Source organism: Zingiber officinale, chromosome 3B (assembly GCF_018446385.1).
Source record: "Zingiber officinale cultivar Zhangliang chromosome 3B, Zo_v1.1, whole genome shotgun sequence".
Classification (NCBI taxonomy): domain Eukaryota; kingdom Viridiplantae; phylum Streptophyta; class Magnoliopsida; order Zingiberales; family Zingiberaceae; genus Zingiber; species Zingiber officinale.
In genome coordinates this window covers 41,554,342-41,576,986 of record NC_055991.1, presented here as the reverse complement: position 1 = coordinate 41,576,986, position 22,645 = coordinate 41,554,342, and the positions used below count along the sequence as shown (strand labels likewise).

The following is a 22,645-nucleotide window of genomic DNA, read 5'->3' as shown; positions in this document are numbered from 1 at the left end:
GATGGCGAGCTCGTACGACTACGATGATGGTTCGCTTGACTCCAGGTACGCCCGGCCTCCTTCCTCCGGCCAGGGAGGCGGGGCCGCCGCCGAGCTCAGCTACGACCCTAACTTCGTGCCGGATTCCGTGAAGACTTTCGTTGTCCACCTGTATCGCCACATCCGTGAGAAGAACGTGTACGAGATCCACCAGATGTACGAGGGAAGCTTCCAGAGGCTTAGCGACCGCATGTTCCGCGAGAACCCCTGGCCCTCCGTCGAGGCCATCGCCCCCTATGTCGACAACGACCATGTCTTTTGTCTCCTTTATCGCGAGATGTGGTTCCGCCACGTCTACGCCCGGCTCGCACCCACGGGGCAGCAGCGAGTGGAGTCGTGGGACAACTATTGCAGTCTCTTCGGCGTGGTGCTCCATGGGGTCGTTAGCATGCAGCTGCCGAACCAGTGGCTGTGGGATATGGTGGATGAGTTCGTCTACCAGTTCCAATCCTATTGCCAGTACCGAGCCAAACTTAAGAACAAGACCGAGGAGGAGTTGCAGTTTCTGCGGCAGTACGATCAGGTTCATATCATGGAACGACTATATTATTTTTTTTACTTTTAAAAATGTTTTTCTAACTTGCTTACTCTTTGATGTTAAACGAACTGAGAAGAAATTTTAATACAGATGTTGTGGTGATACAAGGTCCACACCTCAATGCTCCGGATACAGGATGCTTTCACAATGAATTCAGAACAAATAAAATAATTAAAATAAAGAATATAACATAATTCGTTCTAGTATTAAAGCTGACATAATCTCCGCAGACATCATTAGGCCTTCACATCTTAAAGCTCTTCCCAGTTAGGAAAACTACATGCATTTGTGTACAACTACATGCTCTAATTAATTTGTGTTTGTCCTAACAGTGTTGATAAAAAACCAAACACCCAAAAAGATTGTTGTTACCTAAACAATGCTGATTCATGCACATGGTCTGGGTGTGTTTTAGGCTATTTGCTACATTCTCCTCCAACTCATGGATCTCCCTGCCCCTCATCCAATTGGATTAGAACAACCTAAGCAGCCATGTGGAATGAAATTGAGTCAGATCAAAATATACTCAATGGTAGTATTAGTGAACCTTTGATAGTTAACTTATGAATCGTCTTACATAATAATTCATTAGATAGTACAAGAAATCTTGTGTACGATATCTTCATATCAAATCCCAAAAGATTCTTCAGAATATGGTGACACAAAACAAATGAATTTTTAAAAGATTCAACTTAATGAATTGTGGAATTTGTGTTCTCATGTCATATGATGTGACTTCCTGAAGATGGCAATGTCTGTTGTATGTTCAAAGTGAGATGGCTAGTAGTGTTGTGTTGGGCTTACTTGTTTCTGAAGGGTACATATATGGTTCTTATTGGAGGAAATATTGAGATTTACAGTGGCGATAGACTTTGATGACAGCTACAATTGTGTCAAACAATCTATATTTGTTGGAGGGCTCCTTTAATATCCCACCCACAAGACGTATTGAAGCACATTGTGTTAATGTTCATCAATGAATAGGAAGATGATAGATAGGACAACATGGGTGGCAGAGACCAACACTCTGCTGATCAAGTTTGCTAGGGTTGATGCGATTCAATCTGGCACATTGTTGGTGTTTGATTGGGGCCATTGGAAGAGGGGTAAATGACCATAAGCTTGCGGAAGAGATTGTTGTGCAGTGGCCTTAGGTCACATGCTCATCACCTGAACATCATCATCATGCTAAGCATAATCATTTATATATATATATATATATCTAATTACTGTTACTCTGCGATCATTGTTTGGATAATCAATCACCGTTTTTTTGTCCTGGATCTGAACAACTGCCTATAAGTTGAATGCCATTTTTTAAAGTTGTTTTAAATGAGGATTTTGTTGAAATTTTTGTAACATTTATATATTTTCTTATTAGGAATTGAGAAAGAATTGGATTTCAAGATAAATTGCTAAAGGTTCTACAGTTTGTTGATCTAGGATATCTAAGGGAATTCCAATGGGCATGCGATCACGATGAACCGCATTAAATTCTATGTATTTAATCTAAAATTCCGAACATCTTTCACCCAAAGGTTCTCTTTGTGATCTCTTTTGAGTATGCTTCTCAAATTATGACTAGGAAATAGCACTACAAGAACAAGGTTGTTTAAAGAGATTGTTGCACCCTCTAAATCATTCACTTATTGAAAATTATCAGCCTGAAGAATTCCAACTGGGTATTTGGGTCACTAGTGTGTTTTGCAGAAGCATGCTTAATGCTTTGTTCATTGCATTTCCCATCCTTAGTCAGTTAGTCTCATGAGTTGCCTCATTGCAGAGGCACTTAAGTTTTGTAACTTGCTTGAGCAGATCAGTATTTTATTTAGCAATCATAGGTAGGATGCTTCCTTACCTCATCTTCCCTTAAGTTTTCTTTCATCATCTTCTCCCCTTTGAGCCTTGGCGCAACGGTAAAGTTGTTGCTTTGTGATCAAAAGGTAACGGGTTTGAATCCTGGAAACAACCTCTTGGAAAAAGCAGGGTAAGGTTGCGTGCAATGGATCCATTCCTGGAACCTCGCATAGCGAGAGCTTCGTGCACCGGGCTGTCCTTTTTATCTTCTCTCCTTTGAATTTCAAAGTTTCAAACACTTCTCACTAGTGATGGTCACATCAATCTAACATTTTTCTAATTTGGATCATCAACGAGTATATATGACTAAACATTTTTCTAATTTGGATCATCAACAAGTATATATGACCTTTAGTGATAAATGTAGGAATAAGATTCATATAGTGGTACAACTCTACATTCATTCTGTGAACTTCTAACACTATTTTATTTCTATTAAATAACAGCCAACATACTTCTTGTTCACAGGCATGGAATATATATGGAGTATTGAATTACTTGCAAGCTTTGGTTGAGAAATCAAGTATTGTTGATATCTTGGAAAGGGAGAAAGAAGGCCTGGAACAATTCACTGCTACTGATGGTTATGATTATGAAGGTGGAACTAGCAATGTCCTCAAAATGCTTGGTTATTACAGCATGATTGGTTTGCTGAGAGTTCATTGCCTTTTGGGAGATTATCATACTGGGTTGAAGTGTTTGGCCCCTATTGACATCAGCCAACAAGGCGTTTACATGATTGTGATTGGAAGCCACATATCTACCATATATCATTATGGGTTTGCAAACCTAATGCTGAGAAGGTTAGCTGTTTTATCGTCTTCCTTTTTATTATGAGGAGATAAAACGTTGGTCTTATTGACTGACAATGTTATGGTATGTTATGTTATATTATGTTATTTATTTATAATTATAAGCGTGGCCATGATCTTTGCTGCAGAGAACATCTGTTTTTTTCTCAACTTGAGGTTAGTGGATGCTACTAAATAATAAACATGTATATGTCTCTAGGGCATTATCTGTTTTTTTTCAGTAAACAGGAAAGTAACTTTTCCAAAGGAATGAATTTTACATATTGAGGGATCATCTCGTCTGAAAGCCGCTCAAGTCAGTTTCTGGTGATTTTCTGCATGAAGAAGATGAATACTGCAGGAGAATAAATAACAAAATAAGTATATGCAGTAAGGAGTCTTTCTCCTTTTCCTCCTTTTTTTCTCCTCTCTTCCTTCCCGGTGGGACAGGGCTTTTTATAGGAGGGTCATGTCAAGACAAAAGATATCAGAGGGTAATATTATCCCTGTCTAGGTGTCAAAGGGGCATGTTATCATTGTTTAGATGTCAGAGGGTCCTGTCTAGATGAAGATGTAAGGTCATGTTATTTCTGTCTAGGTGTTAGATGAGGCAAAAAAGGGGTGATGAGCCTTCTAATGGGCTTTTAATAGATTGACTTAGTTTTGCTCTGCCGGTCAGACACTCTGCTCGATCAGGAAGACTGGCCCGTCGACCAGGATGATTGGCCAGGAAGGCTAGCCGGTCGGATGCTCTGTCAGGCCAAGAAGACTGGCCCGTTGGATGTTCTATTAGGTAGATTGGTTGGCTTGACTTTGCTATGATAGGTAGGCTGGTTGGTTTTGGAAGAATGACCGGGTGGCCGGTCGGGTCGTCCTTTGTCAGTCGGTCGGGTAGGCCTTGGCTGGTCGGCTAGTCGAGTCGACCTTAGCGGGTTGGCCAGACGGGTCGGCCTTGGCGGGTTGGTCGGTCGGGTCAGCCTTGGACTTTTTGGCGGCCAGTTGGACTTTTTGGCGGCTTAACCTTCTTGGGCAGGTCGGCCTTAAAAAAGTGGACTTTGGTCTGGGAGAGATGGTCATTTACCTCTATTTGACTTTGACCCAACCCAAGTTCTAAAATTCGCTAGGCGCTAGTTGGGCGACAGACCAGCGCCTAGCGCCTAGGCGGGAATTAGGCGTCGCTAGGCGGATTCCTCGGTATACCTTATTTTATGTGGACTGTGGACAATGTTATATGCGAATCTAAATATTGTCTTAAACAATTTCATAGCAATGGAGATCTAACTATGTATGCTGAAATAAATGCATACGTTCCAATACCAAAAAATAAAAAACTATAAAAGAAAACTAACAGTTTTGTGCAAAGGAAATATACTAGACTCAGTAAATACGAGTAAAAGAAACAGTTGAATAGTAGAACATGCAGTAAGTTATCATAATTATGTAGTAAACAGTAGAACATATATCCAACTTGAATTTTAAAATCTTGTTATAAGCTAAAACAACTTTAGTGGCGGAAAATATTAGAAAATAGTAGCAATAGTTCAATTCAAGATTACATCATTGTGAACCAGTAACCACTAAGCAAAATATAATTGTTGAATAACATAAATCATGTCTTAACAAAATGAATTCAAAATTACACAACTAATAATATCTCATAGACTCGTATTTATTCTACTTCTTTTTCTTCATAATTTTCAATAACTTGTTCATCATCGGACATAAACTCAATATCATTATTGTGATCCTCCTCTTCTTCTTCGGATGCAAAATCATCTTCATGAAGTTCTTTCACTCTAGAGCTTCTTCGGGGTTGTAGATTTTCATATGCTCCACTTGCTTCATCAACCATTTGCCAAGTGAGCTCGGAACCTAGTTCAACTTCATCATCTTCCCCACCATCCACAATCCAACCTTGTGCATTTGAAGCATCTTTTGCAAGGACATCGACATTTCTTTCTTTTTCTCTTTTTTGTTTGTTCAACAATCTAGCATTAAATTGGATAAATACTAGATTATTCAAACTGTTGGCATCCAACCTATTTCTTTTCTTTGTATGAATATAAAAAACAGAGAAAGTAAATATTATAGTTAGTACCTGAATATAGAGTATAGACGTTAAAACTTATAACTAATTTAATTAAAAACTGAAAGTTTAAAACTTACTCCTTCAAATGTACTCCAATTTCTTTCACACCCAGATGAACTTGTAGTTAATGAAAGTATCCTCAATGCCATCCTTAGCAAATTAGGTGCGTGAGCACCGTATGTACTCCACCATGCACATGGATCAAATGTATCATCATTTTTTCATATGCTTTTGCTGTCACTGTATTTCCAAATAACCCAGTCGCGACCTCCTCATAAAGAGCAATAGAACTATCTTTATAGTAAAAATAAGGGTTCAACAAAAAAGCAGTGGTATGCAATGATGTATCAAGTCTATCATTCATTTTTGACTCAATAATGACTGATAGGATGATAATTTGATTCCACATTGTTCAGAGCCACCTTGATATCTTCTTTAGTTTGAAGAAGCTCCCCATATAGAAACCCCATCGATGGCTTTCTATCTCCATCTATCAATCGAAGAACTTTTACCAAAAGAGCAAATATTTTCAAACAAAGTGTCACACCATTCCAAAAACTCATGCTCATCACTGTAGAGTAAGCCAATTTTCCTTTGTTTGTTTTTGACCATTTACATTTCTCCCACATCTCACTTGTAAACATGGCCCTTAAACTAACTTTTTTTTCAATCAAACTTTGCAATGTGAGGAAATTTGATGCAAATCTGGTAACTCCTGGTCGGACTATGTCTCTCTTCTTCGTGAAATTTCTCATCAATGACCAAGTCTTACGGTGAGCATAGATGAAAATGGTAAAAGACTTGGATTGCTCAATAACCTTTTTATATCGTGGAAGTTTGCCAATACTTTCAAGCATGAGATTAACCGTGTGAGTTGCACATGAATTCCAAAAAATCCCAGGTCGCTTTTCTCTCATCAATTTAGCTGCAACCATATTGTTGGTGGCATTGTTTGTTACAATCTGAATAATATTTTGAGCTCCTACTTGTTCAACACATTTGTCAACGTACTCAAAAATAAATTCAGCTGTATGCACCTCGTCTGAAGACTCCTTAGACTCTAAAAATGTAGTACCCTCCTTGCAATTAACACACAAATTTAAGATGCTTCTTCTTTTTCTATCACTCCATGCATCTCTCATAATCGAGCATCCATTCTTTGCCCATTCTTCTTCATGTTTCTTCAGCAATTGTTTTGTTCTTTTAACTTCGGTTTTCAACAGTGGCTCCCTAAGTTGATATTGAGTTGGAGGCTTGAATCCTGGTCCAAATTGATCCACTGCCTCCATTAGTTGCTTGAAGCTATCATATCAACAACATTGAATGAGATTCCATGTTCATAAACCCATCTCCCAACATATTGTTGAACTTGTTGAATTCTCTCTTTGAAAAGAGCTTCATTTATATTTTTTTGGCGAAACACTTTACTTCCATTGGAGCTTGCATTTTCGGGAGCAATTGTCGATGCATATCTATCCATGGGGCCAAGTGGAAGAGGTTTTTTAATTCCATCCATCCTTTCAATTTCAAGACCTTCTTCTTCGTCTAGAGAAATAGCCATCTCTGCTCTACAACTTTGTTCTTCCATTATTTTGTTCTTCTTTCTGTTCCTCCCTTCTAAAATAGCCTGTTTGCACTTATTTTTGTCTTCTTGAGATGCTTTTCGACAACCAGATACATTTCCTGGTATATTTTCAATGTGCTCTTTTATCCTATACACTCCCCCTGACATTGTTTTTCCACATAACTTGCATTTAATTTTATCGAGGTTCTTAGGATCAATCAATATCTCAAACTCCCATCCGATGTCATTTGACTTTCTTCTAAGAATCCCGGATTTGGGTTGAGTGACAGATGCTGTCGAAGATGGATTGCTTACCATTATGATAACAGATAACCTGAAAAAATTATGTATAACAAAATAACATGATAATAAAATTTAATTATACCATACGATAAAAAATAATGAAATATAACATTAACAAGTTTCAGTATATTTTTTTTATATATTATATCTTAATCTAATTAATACAATTTATTAGATATTTATTTAAAAAAACTAAATTTTAAATATATTTTTTATATTTTTAAATCTGTTTTATATATAAATTAATATTATTTATTGGAAAATTTAAAATTTTAATTTAATTTTTATATTTTTAAAACTGATTTATATAATTATAAACTAATAATATTTATTAGAATTTTTAAAATTTTAATATTTATAAATCTGATTAATATAAATTAATAATATATAAAATTTATAAATATGATTTATATAAATTAATAATATGTATTATAATTTTTTAAATTTTAAATATTTTTTTTATATTTTTTAAATCTGATAAACGATAATATTTATTAGAATTTTTTAAATATAATTTTTTAAATCTGTTATATAAATTAATATTTAATAATATCTATTAAAAAAAATAAATATATTATTTATATATATAATCCGATTTATATAAATTAATTATGTTTATTAGAATTTTATATATTTAAATTTGTTTTATATAAATTAATAATATTTATTATAAAAAATTTAAATTTTAAATATATTTAATTGGGATCATAATTTAATTAAGCTTTATGAACCTTATTATTGAAATTATCCCAGTTCGGAATTGTTTTAATTTATTAAATCTAAAAAAAAATACAAAATAGAAAAAAAAACGCAATATTCCCGTGAACGCCACCAGCGCCTTGTGGGAGGCCTCTGACGTCGCTGGAAGCGTCGCTTGACTGGTCCGTTGCGTCCGGCGCATCCGACGAAGTGCGACATTGCTTCTAGTGGTGCCGGTAGCGTCGCGGAAAGCTTTCAGCGCAGCCGGAAGCATTGCAACGCTATCGGCGTTGTTGGAAGCAATGCCGGACTTCGCCGGACGCTATCGGCGACGCTTCAGGCGACGCTTGACGCCCTGTGATGCGTCCGGCGTTGTCGGAGAGTTGCTGCGACGTGAGAAACAAACAAATAAATTAACAGAAACGAAAAATAAAAACTTATCGGAAGCAAGTCGCGATGAGAGAAGACAGAGTTGGCGATGAAAGAAGACGAAGCGCCTTGGCAAATCCGATTTAGTATTAAAAAACCTAAAATACATAGGCTCGTCAAGCCCGTGATGGCCGCCAAAGCCCGCCGAGGACCGCCGAGGGGCGCCTAGGCGGCCCAGCTGCCTAGGTCATCCACCTGGCTAGTTTTCGGCGCGGCCTGCCGCCGCACAAAGCCTAAGCGGCCGCCTAGGGCATTTTTTCAAACACTGGACCCAACTTAGCATGTCGTTTTCCCCCTTTTGCATCTGTGGCAGCTGATAATACTCGACGTATCACAAGCCTTCCCTTCAAGTCTAGTCGAAGGAGACGTGAGTCTGATTGACAGGACTAAGCTTATCACCAGGTTTAGGTAAGAATTTTTTTTCTTCGATTTGTAATTGATTAAGCCGATTAGCTTTTCACTTGGGGAGTGCCGATCGGTTGGGAATGCCGATCGGCTAGGCTTTTGTAGATTTTTCAACCTGAATTTGATTGGAAGTTGTCCTTCTAGTTGTCCATGTGAGGTTGTGTGATGCTGATTGGAGTTTTCACTTTGGGAGCGTTGCCAAAGCCGGGTGAACCCAGTGAGATTTTTCCAATTGCATGTGCTTGCACGTGATCAATTTGTAGGGAATTGTAATTATGCAGGGAATTGGTCCCTGAGATGCCACAAGCCGATTGGCAACCATATTAAATTGGAATTTCCATTTGGAATTTTCCAACCAACTAGACTTTGTTAAATGGACTTGGCCAATTGAATGATTTTTGGAACTTGATTGATTTTTAAACTGGACGGATAAAAAGAGATACATATTTATCTAAGTATAAAATTCAAGTTTCAGACTTATCTGTAAGATGACGAGCGGATAATCTCAAGTTGCCAAGCCGAATGGATGAGCTGCTTGGGATGATTGGGTAGCCGATTGGAGCTGTTGTTTGGATGTTGCTAATTAGATTTGGAGTTGCCAAGAAGCTTTTTGCCTAGCGGGTATTTGGAGGCACGGTGTATGACCCGAATGCCTTAGAGATCAGAGACACAGTATATGACCCGAATGTCTTAGATTTTGGAGGTACAGTGTAAGACCCTAATGCCTTGGAGATTGGAGGCACAGTATAGGACCTGAATGCTTTGGAGATTGAAGGCGCGGTGTATGATCTGAATGCCAGTCCAGTCTGCGCTTACTTGCTTGATAAAGAAATATTTTAGAATTTGAATTCTAAAATCTAAGTTTATACTTTTCTTGTGATGACTTGAGTCGACGACCTCCAACTGTTAAATAAGATGGATAAATTGCTTGGGGTGGTCGAGCTGTCGTTAGAAGGCTGGTTGAATGGCCTATCGAAACTACCAATTGGAGCTGTCTAGTGTTTGGATGGAATCGGCCAATGGCCGATCGGCTTTTCACCAAGCGGTGCTTGATTACCTGCTTGGATTTTTTAATGGGAGAAAATCTGATGCTCAGGTTTGCCACTTGGACTTTGACCAGTAGTCTTCTTTAAGGATTACTGGTTGGTGGACTTGAAACTGAGTTATTGGTTAGCTCAAATTGAGTTTTCTTGATTGACCTGGCCTATTGGAGGATTTGGTCGGTTGACCTCTTCATATTGCTGATCGAACTAAAGGTGCTCAGAATTTTAGATGCGTCCAATCTTGTCAATGTTGCCGATAGACTTTTTCCATTAAGACCTTTCTGACTTTTGATGAGCCTTTTTTTGGAGATGTAAAATTGGAAAGTTTAACTGCATGTTGAGAATTGAAACTTGGGAGCTGTCAATCAGATCTGATCATTTGATTTTTATTGAAGTTCAAATGCTGATCGGACACGATCATATGATTTTTGTTGTAGTTCCATTCATATGCCGATCGGATTTGATATCTTGACGCCAATCGGCTTCGATCAGGAAGAGTAGATGGGCGGCCAGGAAAAGTGTTCGGGCAGTCGGCTAGCAGGTCAACCAAGAAAAGTGTCCGGGCGGCCGACTGGGAAATTTGGCAGGCTTTGCTCTGTCCCAGGAATATTGGCTGGTTCTGCTCTACTCGGTCAGGAAGGCTGGTTGGATTGACTCATAAGAGTAGTGGCTCGGCCAGGAATGTCGATCCGATCGGAACTTTTTAGTTTGTTCCCTTATGTTGAGCTGCTTGCTTTCGGATTTTACCACTTGAATAATTTGAATTTGATACCTTTGCAGCCAATCGACTTTTGTTAAGGATTCGATCCAGAGAAATCTTTGCAATTAGCCTTTTTGTAATTGATTGGGATTTATGCTTCCAATTGTAATTGCTGATCGGAATATTTTTTTAAATTTTTACTGTCAACTTTGACTTTTGCCAGCTGCCATTCGAGACTTGGATATGCTTCTTGACATCAATTGGCTACTTCAGCTGAACGGACTGGTGGAGCCGATCAGTTTTGCTGTTCCAAGTCGAAACCCGGATATGTCGAATGATGCCGATCGGCCAAATTTAATTGGAGTATCAAAGTTAACTGCAGTGCCAAAGTCAATGGCCAAATTTGATTGGACATGTTCAATTCACTTGTCAATTTACTTGAGCCCGCCTATTGACATGTCACTTTGGAATTTGCTTGGAGCCTATAGGTCGGCATGGAGGCCTGTCAATTGGAGGCCTCTGAGTGGAGGGGCTGTTAGTAGGAATTCCACTTGTTGCCGTTCGGACAATTGAAGCCTCCGATGACGTTCCGGTCGGATTTTTCCGATTGGCATTGTGGTTGGACTTTTTCCAATTTGCTTCGATAGGCATTTTCTTGTAACCTTGGAGATTTGATTGGGATTTTCTCCAATTTGCCCATCTCTCTTTTCTTGCCTATTGAGTTCTTCAACGTGAAGTGATGCAACCAATTGATGTCAAAACCGTCGCTTGGCCTTTCCTATTGATCGAGGGTTTGGTTTGAGCGTCAGCTCTTCTTGCTATGTTCTTAAAAGGGACACTTGGAAGGAGAGCGAGGGTGACCCTTTATTCGCTTTTCCTGACTTTGCCATTTGACGGAGCATCTTGGCATACTGATGACATTCGCTGGTAGAATGATGATGGAATTGATGGTAATCACAAAAACGTTAGCGCCTTTTAGGAGGCGACCGGTCTGGCGCTATAGTTGATTCTCGGGCATCTTCCACTTCATGCACTACTCTCTCCTCCCTTCTTGTCGACTCAAGTGGGTTGCTCAGATGCCAACCTGCATCTTGTGAGGAAGGAGGGAGAGCCTTGCACTCTGTCTGAGGATCTCGAGGTATATCTTCCGTGGAGGACCTCTAAGATCACTTGGATCTAATGGATTTTGTTGCAGGTACTTCTGAAGCCGAAGGATTCACCCCTTGTTATTTCTGCACCTATCCCTTTCACTCTAGCCGTTATAGACCGAAGTCTTCTTGTGATAAGATGGCGGGAGAGGGTTTTCCGGCGTTATCCATCTTCATGTTCCAAATCAGGCGAAGTTCCCATAGACGACACCAAATATGATGCTGTTTGGAACCTGAGAAGAGTGGATCGCTAGTGATGTGGTGTTGGTGTTGACTGTGAGGAGACTTCGAGCTAGAAACCAGGAGAGAGTGAGTTGTCCTCGTCGCTGGAAGAATCTGCAAACAGATCGAGCTTCCTCCGACCTTTTACTCTGACAACCCGAGGCCGGTCCTAAAAATGTATAAGGAGCCAGCTAAATGGTAGAGAGATGAAATGCTCGAAGAATAAGCTCGAGAAATGTACCCTGGCCCAGAGGGGCGCCCTCTAGTTGGTTGGTGAGCTGTTCGTAATGCTAGTCACAACCGCTCAAGTCAGTTTCCGGTGTATGAAGAAAATGAATAGTGAGAATAAATAACAAAATAAGTATATGCAGTATGGAGTCTCTCTCCTTTTCCTCCTTTTTTTTTCTCCTCTCTTCCTCCCCTATGGGGCAGGACTTTTTATAGGAGGGTTATGTCAAGACAAAAGATGCCAGAAGGTAATGTTACCCTTGTCTAGGTGTCAGAGGATCATGTTACCCTTGTCTAGGTGGTCATGTCCAGACAAAGATGTCAGAGGTCATTTCAGTAGATGAGACAAAAAAAGGGTGATGAGCCTAGCAGTCTAATGGGTTTTTAATAGATTGACTTAATTCTGCTTTGCCAGGAAGATTGGTTGGTCGAATGCTCTGCCAGGCCCGTCGAATGTTCTGTTAGGTAGACTGGTTGGCTTGACTTTGCTATGATAGGCAGACTAGTTGGTTTTGGAAGAATGGCCGGGCGGCTGATTGGGTTGGCCTTGGCGGGTTGGCCAGTCGAGTCACGGTCTTTTGGGCATCCGACCTTAAAAGAGTGACCAATCGGCTCTAGACTGGGAGAGATGGTCATTGACCTCTCTTGACTTTGACCCAACTTAACATGTCATTTTGACCCCCTTTTGCATATGTGGCAGCTTTTAATACTTGCCGTATCAATGGATAAACATTACTGAAATTTATTTCCTTTCCATGTGAATTTCAGAACCAATTACTAGAACCTAATACATCCTTGTCGACCTGGATCCCAAGATACACTATTCAGCAGCCTCAATGGTTGCTACACAAATGAAAAATTTCTTATGATTATCTTCCTGTTACTTGCTCATTTATAATTCAGAGAATCATCTTGAATCTCTTTCCTCTGTCTATGGACCCCTTCAAACAAATTGAATTTGATTTTTTCTGTATATATATATTTTTTCTAGCACTACTATTGTTAGAATCACCAAATTACTGCACTCACATTCATCTTTTAGACGCAAGAACATTCATGGGGAGTCTAATGATAAATTAATTGATTAAAACTGTGATTCATCTATTTGTTGACACCTTGTGGAAAAGTTTATTGGTTACAATTCATGTCTTTCTTTTCTACTTGCTATGATGTATGCACTGATGCTCGTTTTCATCTTATCACTTGCACTTATGATTTTTTACTGCCTTATTGAAAGGTATGTTGAAGCAATACGAGAATTCAATAAAATCCTACTATATATTCTAAAGTACAAGCAGTATCATCAGAAGTCGCCACAGTATGATCAGATACTTAAGAAAAATGAACAGATGTATGCCCTATTGGCTATTTGTCTATCTTTATGTCCACAAAACAACATCATTGAGGAGAATGTAATCATTCAATTGAGGGATAAATACAATGAGAAGATGACAAAGATGCTAAGGTATGATGATGAAGCATACACTGTGTATGACGAGCTCTTTACATATGCATGCCCAAAATTTATCACCTCATCAGCTCCTGTTCTTGAGGAGCCTCTAATAAATTACAACCAGGTGATTATGCTTCCCTTTGTGGTTCATCTCATCTATTCTTATTGATGCATTTTTTTTTGTTTTGTAATTTACTTTCGATGCTGCACTAAATTTTTGTCAGTTTAATCTCAGATCTTTTTTTTGTTCTTTTTATCAAAAACATTTGTCCATAGCAAATTAATTGTTCTATTTTTTAACTGGATGGATTAGTCTTATTTTTAGTCATGTTCTTGATGTATAACTGCAACTTTGAATTTCAGAGGCTTCTTGATTGCATCAATTTTTTTTTGTTTTATCCTTGTTTGCCTAAATGTAATTCTGAACAGTACGTAATGTAGTTAAACTTATTCTAAAAGCTTGAGCTATTTGTAAAGCAATCTATGTATATTTACATAATGAACTACTGATCTTGTCCATGTGAGGCCAATGGGCATTTAGCCTCTTAATTTAAACATATCCTCTGGCATCCATCATAACACAAGGTAGGATTCAAACCCCAACCTCCTGATCTGATACTATGTTAAAGTTGATTACTAATTACTTATCCAAAAGCCCAAAAAGCTTAAGCTATTAAGGAAGGGACTTATTTATATTTATATACTAAACCACTGCATGTCCTTGTGGGACCAATGGGCATAAGGGCCTTCTTCCTTCAACAAAACTATTTTTTATGTAGTTGTCTTTGATAATTGACTATCAGTTTAGGTTTGCAAGAACTAGCAACTTTCTCTTAATTAGTTATGCCAAGCTTGCAGGCTTTATATTCTGAATGACGAATGCAGGATGCTTACAGGCTCCAGTTGAAATTGTTTCTCTATGAAGTAAAGCAGCAACAGTCACTATCTAGTCTGCGCAGTTTCTTGAAGTTATACTCGGCCATATCAATTGGGAAACTTGCTGCATATATGGAAGTGGATGAATCCGCTATGAGGTATGTATATTTGAATTCTTATATATTTTATGTGAAACCTTCTGTTCTCTTTCTATTCTGCAACTATTTCGCAAGCAGTAACCATGGTCCATGGATTAATTTTCTTTCTAACCATTAGTAAGTCAACTAATGGACTTACAGTTATCTACTTGTTTCTTGACTTTGAATTAGCTTTTCTCTGACAGAACAATTTTGATGGCGTACAAGCACAAGATGCATTCTGTTGCTAGTGATGGAAAGATTATTCCTAATGCAGATATAGACTTCTACATCAGTGAGGTAAGTTGTATGTGATTGGCTCAGCATCTGACTTTTACTGTCAATAAATGGTTGGCACATGTGATTTGTTCATGGTGTTTTTGGGTTCAATATTTTATTTACTATTTTGAGTTCAGCAATAATTGAAAGCTTAACCAAGTGTTTATGCATTTCTTTATTCCATCCTTTTGCATTGACTTGAATGTTGTTTTACAAGTCCATTTTCTGCAACATATGGAATCTGGTCTATGCTTCGAACCCTTTTCTTATGATTAATAAATTCAATGCAGGACATCATTCATGTAGTGGAGTCCAAACCATCAAAGCTCTATGGTGACTACTTTTTGCGTCAGATCTTAAAGGTTTGTTTCCTAGCCTTATATCTGATTAATAATTTCTCTAAAGCTCTCAAATAAATACTTGTACAGTGTTTAAATTATCAAAGCGCTCCCTTCTGATTGGTTTTTATCAAATCACTGCCCAAAAAATGCTGCCCTTCTCTATCTTGTTCCCATGTTTACCCTCGGCCTAAACCAAATCAGCTTGCATGGGGCAAACTCATACAGAATTAGCATGTGTGATCCAAAAATGACTATTTCAGTTGTCAACCAACTCAAATAAGCTGTTTTTAATGACAATGACGCCTTCTAATCCATTCTTAAATTGGACATTCACCTATCTTAATGAACCATTATTACGAGTCTAAAATGATCATTTTAGGTGCAAAGGAACTTAAACATGTAAATTTTTAATGAAAATCATTGTGCAAGTTTGATTCTAAAACCAGCTTGCAAACCATTCTTTGCCAAGTAGACCTACATGGAAATTACCTATATTTATCCATTATTAGATGTGAGAGTAACATTTTAAGTGAAAAGGAACTCAAACAAATGGTTTTAAAGAGAAAAGGTAATCAGCAGGAATAAATTTTGGAAAGTTTTTCTGAATTGAACGTTAAAACAATAAAAGAGTTAGTGAGGGGCACTATTTGGTAAAACTTTTATTATTGGAGCATGATTTGGTATTGCTCTGATTTCCTGACCTGATATACCCTGCAGTTTGAGGAGATGATCAGCGAACTGGACAGAGTAAAGCTGGACTGATGATGGTGACAAATGCTTTCCTGTTTTTTGTTCGCATCATCTTGCATTTTCCTGCGGGTTAACCTTATTTTTGTTTTTGTTAGTCACATAGTGTATTCACCTCCATGGATGGAAATCGCATTCATAATGTAATAGACATCTTTATTTGTTGTTTCCCACCAATTATGGTTTTGGATTCTAGAGGCTGATGAGTGCCTCTTTAACATATACGCTCAATCTAGTTAGTTTCCTACAATGTTGTCTTATAGATTTTTGACAATTCCTTTTATCAATCGATATAGAGCATGCAGATTAGTGATTACCTGTAGCTGAAGATATCAGGGCTCAATATTTTATTTGGTCAATGAATAGGTATTTGTTGTCAAACGATCTTCATTTCTATTGATTTTCTCTCCTTTTTTTTTTTTTTTTTTTTTTTTTTTTCATTTTTGAATTAATAAACAAACTCTAATCTAGGAACTCTACAATACCTGTCCTGTTAATCGGACTGTTAGGCATGTAAAATGCATATTATTTAAGGAATCAGATGTCAAATTTTATAAACTAAATTCATAAAAAAAACACTAATTATGATCTCACAAGGTTTATGCACACCAAAGATTGCAGCAGCTATTAGCCATTGAGCTACATAAGAGGCTCATGTTGCAAACTTAAAACACACCCCTAAGACCTATCCGTTTGGGTTGAATTTGCCTCTCGGCTAGCACTCGAACTCGCAGTCTCTGCTCTTTCTAATGCCGAGATGTTGGACTCCTCAAGCCTCCTTCGTTCTCCAACTTCTCCATGAAGGAGTACTTCTTGGTCACAGTGTCGATGGGCTCCTTAGACTTCTCTTCTGAGTTCAAACTGTCTTCGATGTTTCCTATCTTCTTCTCCAGTTCCGCCTCCAGCTCCACATAATGCCAACCCATGAAATCCGATAGCGACATCATCGATGGTACCTCCTTTAACTTCTCCACTTCTTCCCTGGCATCCAGTCTCTTCACTAGTCCTGCCTCCGGCAACGACTGCTTTCTGTCTGAATCATCACTCGATTGATGTTGCGCGAGGGAATCAGCATAAAGAATGTCTTCAATCCTCGACATGATCGTGTAAGCTAAGCTTTCTAGGATCCTCGAATAGCTCTCCAGAATTGACTGCCCAACATCCTGAATATATGTATACTTTTTTTCAGAAAAAAAAAAAGTTCATAACGAGATGGAAGAACTTTGCCTCTTACTTTGTTGTATTGGATCTTGCTTATATCGAGAGCAGATTGAGGGATGCCCGGAAACTTTTGCTTGATGAGATGCAAGATAGTCTCGGCTCTCTCTTCAAATTGCTCCCTTTTCTCCAAGCTGACAGCTGAGCCCCATGCCGATTTCCCATCTTTGTTGTTGTGCATCTTCCTCTTCCAGATGACGATGGAGGCCTCAATCCTGTTCTTGAGATCAAGGACCTTGTGCTCCGTCGAAGTGTCCATCGATTGGAGGAAGTGTTCAGGATCGAAGAAATCATCCGTGATGCTCCTGTAAATTGCATCTCCCAGGCTTGCTCTCCCGTTCTACGGTAATGCTCAGAAAGCCATCAGAATTCGCTACATTTGCATGAATAGATCAAAGCTAAATAGACATTAGGCGAGGTGTGTACCCTTGGGAGAGATTCTATGTAGGCCTCCGGAATATCCATCTCCATAAGAACTTGAGCATTGATTGCCATGGCTGCCTTCAGCACTTGATTCACTAATTCTTTCAGAAACTGGAGCCACCTCCTGAGGACCTCAGAGAGCCCATATGGAGGGACTTCCACCTTTGGATGCCACCATTTATCATCTCTAATGTCAGGATTGCCCTGCTCGGCTTCGTCGGCATTTCTCGAAACATACCAGAACTCCCTTTGCTCCTTGAAGTTGTCAAGAAAGCCCTGGTAGCCCATGGACAAAAGATTGAAAACCACAAACTGTATTTGCATCACTACTCGTTGCCATAGTCTGTTCTTATTACTTGTATGCAGAGAGGAAGAATTCTTACGATGAGCATCGCGTCGAGTTTGCGCAGTGCGGGGATGTTCATCTGGAGATCTTTGCGTTGTTGAGTCACCATTATCTGCGAATGAGGAAAGCATGACAAAATTTTTAATGCACTGCAAAAGAAGCCAAAAGAAAAAAAGCTAGGAAGAAAGGCAGCAATCGTATTGCCTCGACGTTGGCTCCACCCTTTGAAGGAACAAATTCTACAATGTGATCGGCGACCGATAATAGCCAGTCGATTTCTCTTTGCCACCTTCCTTTCCGTTCCGCCGACATGGGCTCCAAACGTCCTTGCTCACTGAATATGGATGCTGCATGCAACCATAAAGATTGAAGGAAACAATTTGGAGATAAAGAAAATCCTTTGGAACTATAAAACAAGGTCTAATAAGAAAAAATTGCCGAGAACAAAATGGAAGCGTAAATGAGAGTACCAGCAAGATTTGTGATTGCATTTGAAATAGCAAGAGCTGATGAGACTCCTTTGCCACCACCTGACATGTCCTCCCCAAGAAGCAGCTTTGAAAATCTCTCCTTCATTAGATCCATCTCTGTATAGCAATCGATATTGAAATTATAGTTATCCTGATATCAAAGTTACTTTGTTTTTCCTAACGGAGATAAGACACTTACCAGATGAAGGGCCTCCTCCTCCTCCTTCCTCACTAAACCGCGACTTTGGTCTTTTGTCGGACAAGCAGACGGGAGCAGAGCCAATCTGATGGCCTTCTAATGGAAGCCCTACGCTCGACTCTCGGCTGTGGACGATCATAGCTTCAAATGCCGCACTGCTGTGCCGATGCTTTTCTATGCTTAATCCCCTCATCAGAAACCGAGCCATCACTAAACTCAATTCGCGGTCTCTGTTAGATCATGAGATCCGGAGAAGACAGAACACTCGCCTTAAGAACACTGCTGAATGCATGATCAAGCAGAGATCTTTGATGGCTCAGGACATGGAACGAGGGACGGAGTTGAAATAAATCTTCACAACTTTTGTGCTGTGGGGAGTTGACCTTGTTTTATAGTAGGATCAAACGTGGGATGGAGTTATTGGTATGGGAAAAGAGATTGTTGTAGTCTTCTGTTACAAAGGTCTGGATCAGACCAAAGGCTATAAACTGGTCCGATCTAGAGGTGTTCCACTTGTTCTTTATGTTAATCTCCTTGTTGTGTTGCTATCGAATTATGGAAGAGTCAACTCCTTAAAGATCTAAACAAAGCAGTAATCATAGTTTAAATGCTTGAATCCAAAGCCTTAAGATCAGGGTAAGAAGCTGTTGAAATCTGGCACACTTCGTGCACAGAGGAAATGTGGCAAGTCAATGATGATATATATTTAATGAGTTTTTTAAACTCTGGTTCCTGTGAACATGGCAAGCTGCAACTCTTCTTTATCATGGAGATTTATATGGCAGCATTTGCAATGCTTGCATATTAAATATTTTTTTAGAGTAGAACTTGCAATTGCAGAGTAAGCAGAAAATAATTTTTTTTAAAAATTAGCAAAATTAAGTTGATAATCTCTGATACGGTGCATTGTGAGTGACAAGAGATATGACAGTCAAAGTCGAGGTAAGATGACAGTCAAAGTCAAGGAGAAGTGATAATGACAATCAAAGTCAAAGTGAGATGACAACAAAAGTCAAAGGGATGTGCAGTAGCAGTCAAAGTTAGGATTTACGTAGCCAAACAAATCACTCTCAACGGAGCTCAGTTCTCCACTTTCATGGGCAAAACTTTCAGTTTACAGTTGGTTGGCTCTAGAGCTGGTCGGACATCCGGGCTCAGCTCTCCACTTCTCATGTACAAAGCTCACAGTCTAAAGTCCATCGACCCTAGAGCCGGTTGAATATTCGGGGATCAAGTCTCCACTTCTCATGGGCAAAACTCTCAGTCTACGGCCGATTGACCCCTCCACTTCTCATGGGTAAAGCTTCCAATCTACAACTGGTTAGCCTCAGAGCCGATCAGATATTCGACATTCAGCTCCCCACTTCTCATGGTAAAAGCTCCTAATTTACAACAAGTTGGCCCTAGAGCCAGTTGGATATTAGCTCAGTTATTCGTTTCTCATGGGTATGGACTCCAGCTTAAACTCAGTCGTCCCTAGAGTCGGTTGGACTTACCGAACTCAGCTCCCAACTTCTTATGAACAAAGCTGCCAGTCTACAGCTAGTTGGCCCCAGGGTCGGTCGGACTCTCTCTAGGGGACAACATTATTAGAGAATCGCAATAACCTATCAGAAAATAACAGCTAATCATCAGAGAATATTCTAGTACTACTCTGATATATACCTGTAACGAAACCTTCCTCTACCTAGGGAAAAGTTGCCATACATCCTCCACCATTTGACATATTCTGACATCAGATATTCTCTGACGTTTCATCATCGCGGATGTTATGAGAGGCGGTATAAAAAGAGGATTCTCTCTGTTGGTCAGGTACGCTTATGCACACACATGCATCCACATTACTATTCTACTATTCATTTTCTTCTCCATTCTGATTTGGCTACCGTTCTGACTTGAGCGTTGGAGTGCCTGCGCTAGAGACCCCCTCTTTAGCCCGGTGACTAACGCTTTCATCTGCTAGTTCCTATTTTTAACACGCAGGTTGGTCCATGCTATTAAGGTCTTCATCTTCTTGTAGTCAACATTGGAGCTACTTAGTTAGTGCACCATCTTCCTTACTTTCAGAGAGGATCAATCTCCACGAAGAGATGTGCGGAGCTTTAAGCAAGGTGCATAAAAGATACTAAACACTTGATCTTCCTGATATTTAAAGAAAAGTTATACATGAATGAAGGATCTGAAATCTTGCAAATTATTCCAGAACTGAGTGTTGTAATTAAAAGCTATAATTTTTGAGAATGGACTTGTATGGTTGAACAACCTCAGTTTATCATTTTATTTATTTATTTTTAATCCAAGTATTTGGATTTGGACTCAACTAATTCTAGAGGCAGACAATTTTCTCCTGGTTCATCCACTAGATGAATCTGGAAGCGCCAGCGGCTCCTTGCTCGCACAATAGTCAACATCTTAGATTTTTTATTCCGCTAGAGAAAAATATCCTATAATACATTGTAGATGAGATTTGAACTGTGAATACTTAAATAGTATGGCACAGTGTGATGAATGTTAGGACCATTGACGGCCGACAAGAGGGGGGGGGGGATAAACCCTGCATAAGTTAAACAAAAAAAAATCTTTCTCGGATTTATAACTTGATTAAAAGAACACTTGCATAAGTAAGAATAAAGAAGAAACTAAAAAGAAAGAGGCACCAAGATTTTACTTGGTTACAACCGGGGAGGTTGTTAATCCAAGGAAGTTAAAGCGCACTAATTTCTCTTTCAGGAGGAGAAGCCTCTTACAACATTCAAAGCCCACGAAACAAAGATAAACAGGAACTAGGAAGTGTACAAGTGTTGTTTTAGGCTATTCAATCGTTCTCCTAGCTTCTGGGAGTAGGACCGCTTATATGGCCTTGCTCGGGGTGCCTGAAAGGGTTCCAAGTGTCTAGAATTGGATAGAAATCTATCCTTGATGCAACGGTCAAATGCCACGTCGATCTGGATGAAATTCGAGTTTCGAGTGCCCCGAGCTGGTCGAGGCACCCCCAGTCCAGGCACCTCGAATTGGTTTGGGCGCCTCGACCAGGTTCGGGCGCCCCGGGGCCAAAAATCAGCACTTTGCTGATTTTTGGTCCCGGTCTCCTGCTTCGGTTCCTCTCGCATTGGTCCAGGTCTTCTGCTCCAGTTCTGCTCATTTGGATGATTCAACCATTTAAAATAGGGCTCACCTGAACCCAACTTCCAACCTTCTCCTCGAGCAATCTTCCGCTCCGGCTTCTCGTCCCTCGGAATCGCCGTGTGCTTTCTTCTCGTCCGCCAGCGTACTCTTCCACAGCTTTTCGTACCTCGGATGCAATGAGCCTGTCGGCTTTCTCCCGTGCTGACCTTCTCGCTAGCTGTGTCTTTTGCTCCTCGAGTAATCTTTCGCTCTGGCTTCTCGCCCCTCGAAAACACCGCACGCTCCATTCTTGTCCGCTGGTGTACTCTTCCGCAGCACCTCCTCCCCCAGACGCACCGAGCCCGTCGGCTCTCTGCCGTGCCGTCCTTCTCGCTAGCTACGTCTTTCGCTCGACTTCCTATGCTCCTAAGTTCCTGTACATTTAGACACAGGGTTAAAAACTAACAAGACCTAACTTAACTTGGTTGATCACATTAAAACCATCTTGGGGTACCAATAATCTCCCCCTTTTTGATGTGACCAACCGAAGTTAAGTTAGGGTAAACCAATATAAAGTAAAAGAAATAAATTTATAATTAAAGTGCAAAAAGTTTAAATTTACAGTTTCTTTTAAAAATTTAAACTACCTCCCCTTAGACTTAATTTTCCCTTCTCTCCCTTTGATCACGTAAAAAATAGGGTACTTCAAAAGTCTAAGGGCAACTTTATCGAAAATAAGAAAGTTTAAGTTTTAACAAAAACTCTGAATTTATAAAGTTAAAAATAACTTTGAAATTTTTTGACAAAAACTTTGTAGATAAATAAAGAAAACTTTAAGTTTTTTAACATCTAAGTGGTGAAAAAAACTAATAGAATTTTAACAAATATTTAAAGTAATTATATAATTAACCATTTTATTAGTAAGTCCACTAAGCATTCATTTAGACAAAAAAATATATATTTTCAAGATTTATAATTTAAATATTCTTAATATTA

General features: G+C 39.3%; 2 protein-coding genes across 2 annotated transcripts; one reads left to right on the top strand and one right to left on the bottom strand.

Moving 5' to 3' along the window:
* The first annotated feature begins 1 nt into the window (after window position 1).
* Window positions 2-16,138, top strand: LOC122056413 (eukaryotic translation initiation factor 3 subunit L-like). The gene is made up of 7 exons (XM_042618350.1): window positions 2-562; window positions 2,903-3,237; window positions 13,293-13,632; window positions 14,394-14,542; window positions 14,728-14,821; window positions 15,091-15,162; window positions 15,859-16,138. The coding sequence occupies exons 1-7, from the start codon at window positions 2-4 to the stop codon at window positions 15,901-15,903; spliced, it is 1,596 nt and encodes a 531-aa protein (XP_042474284.1). The 3' UTR covers window positions 15,904-16,138.
* Window positions 16,139-16,545: 407 nt separating this feature from the next.
* On the bottom strand, window positions 16,546-19,048 carry LOC121968233 (rho guanine nucleotide exchange factor 8-like). Its single transcript, XM_042518693.1, has 5 exons — window positions 18,080-19,048; window positions 17,913-17,987; window positions 17,533-17,805; window positions 17,123-17,446; window positions 16,546-17,051 (listed from the first exon to the last, which is right to left on the bottom strand). Exons 1-5 carry the CDS (start codon window positions 18,185-18,187, stop codon window positions 16,635-16,637), a joined length of 1,197 nt encoding a protein of 398 aa, XP_042374627.1. The 5' UTR covers window positions 18,188-19,048; the 3' UTR covers window positions 16,546-16,634.
* Between the last annotated feature and the right edge of the window lie 3,597 nt (window positions 19,049-22,645).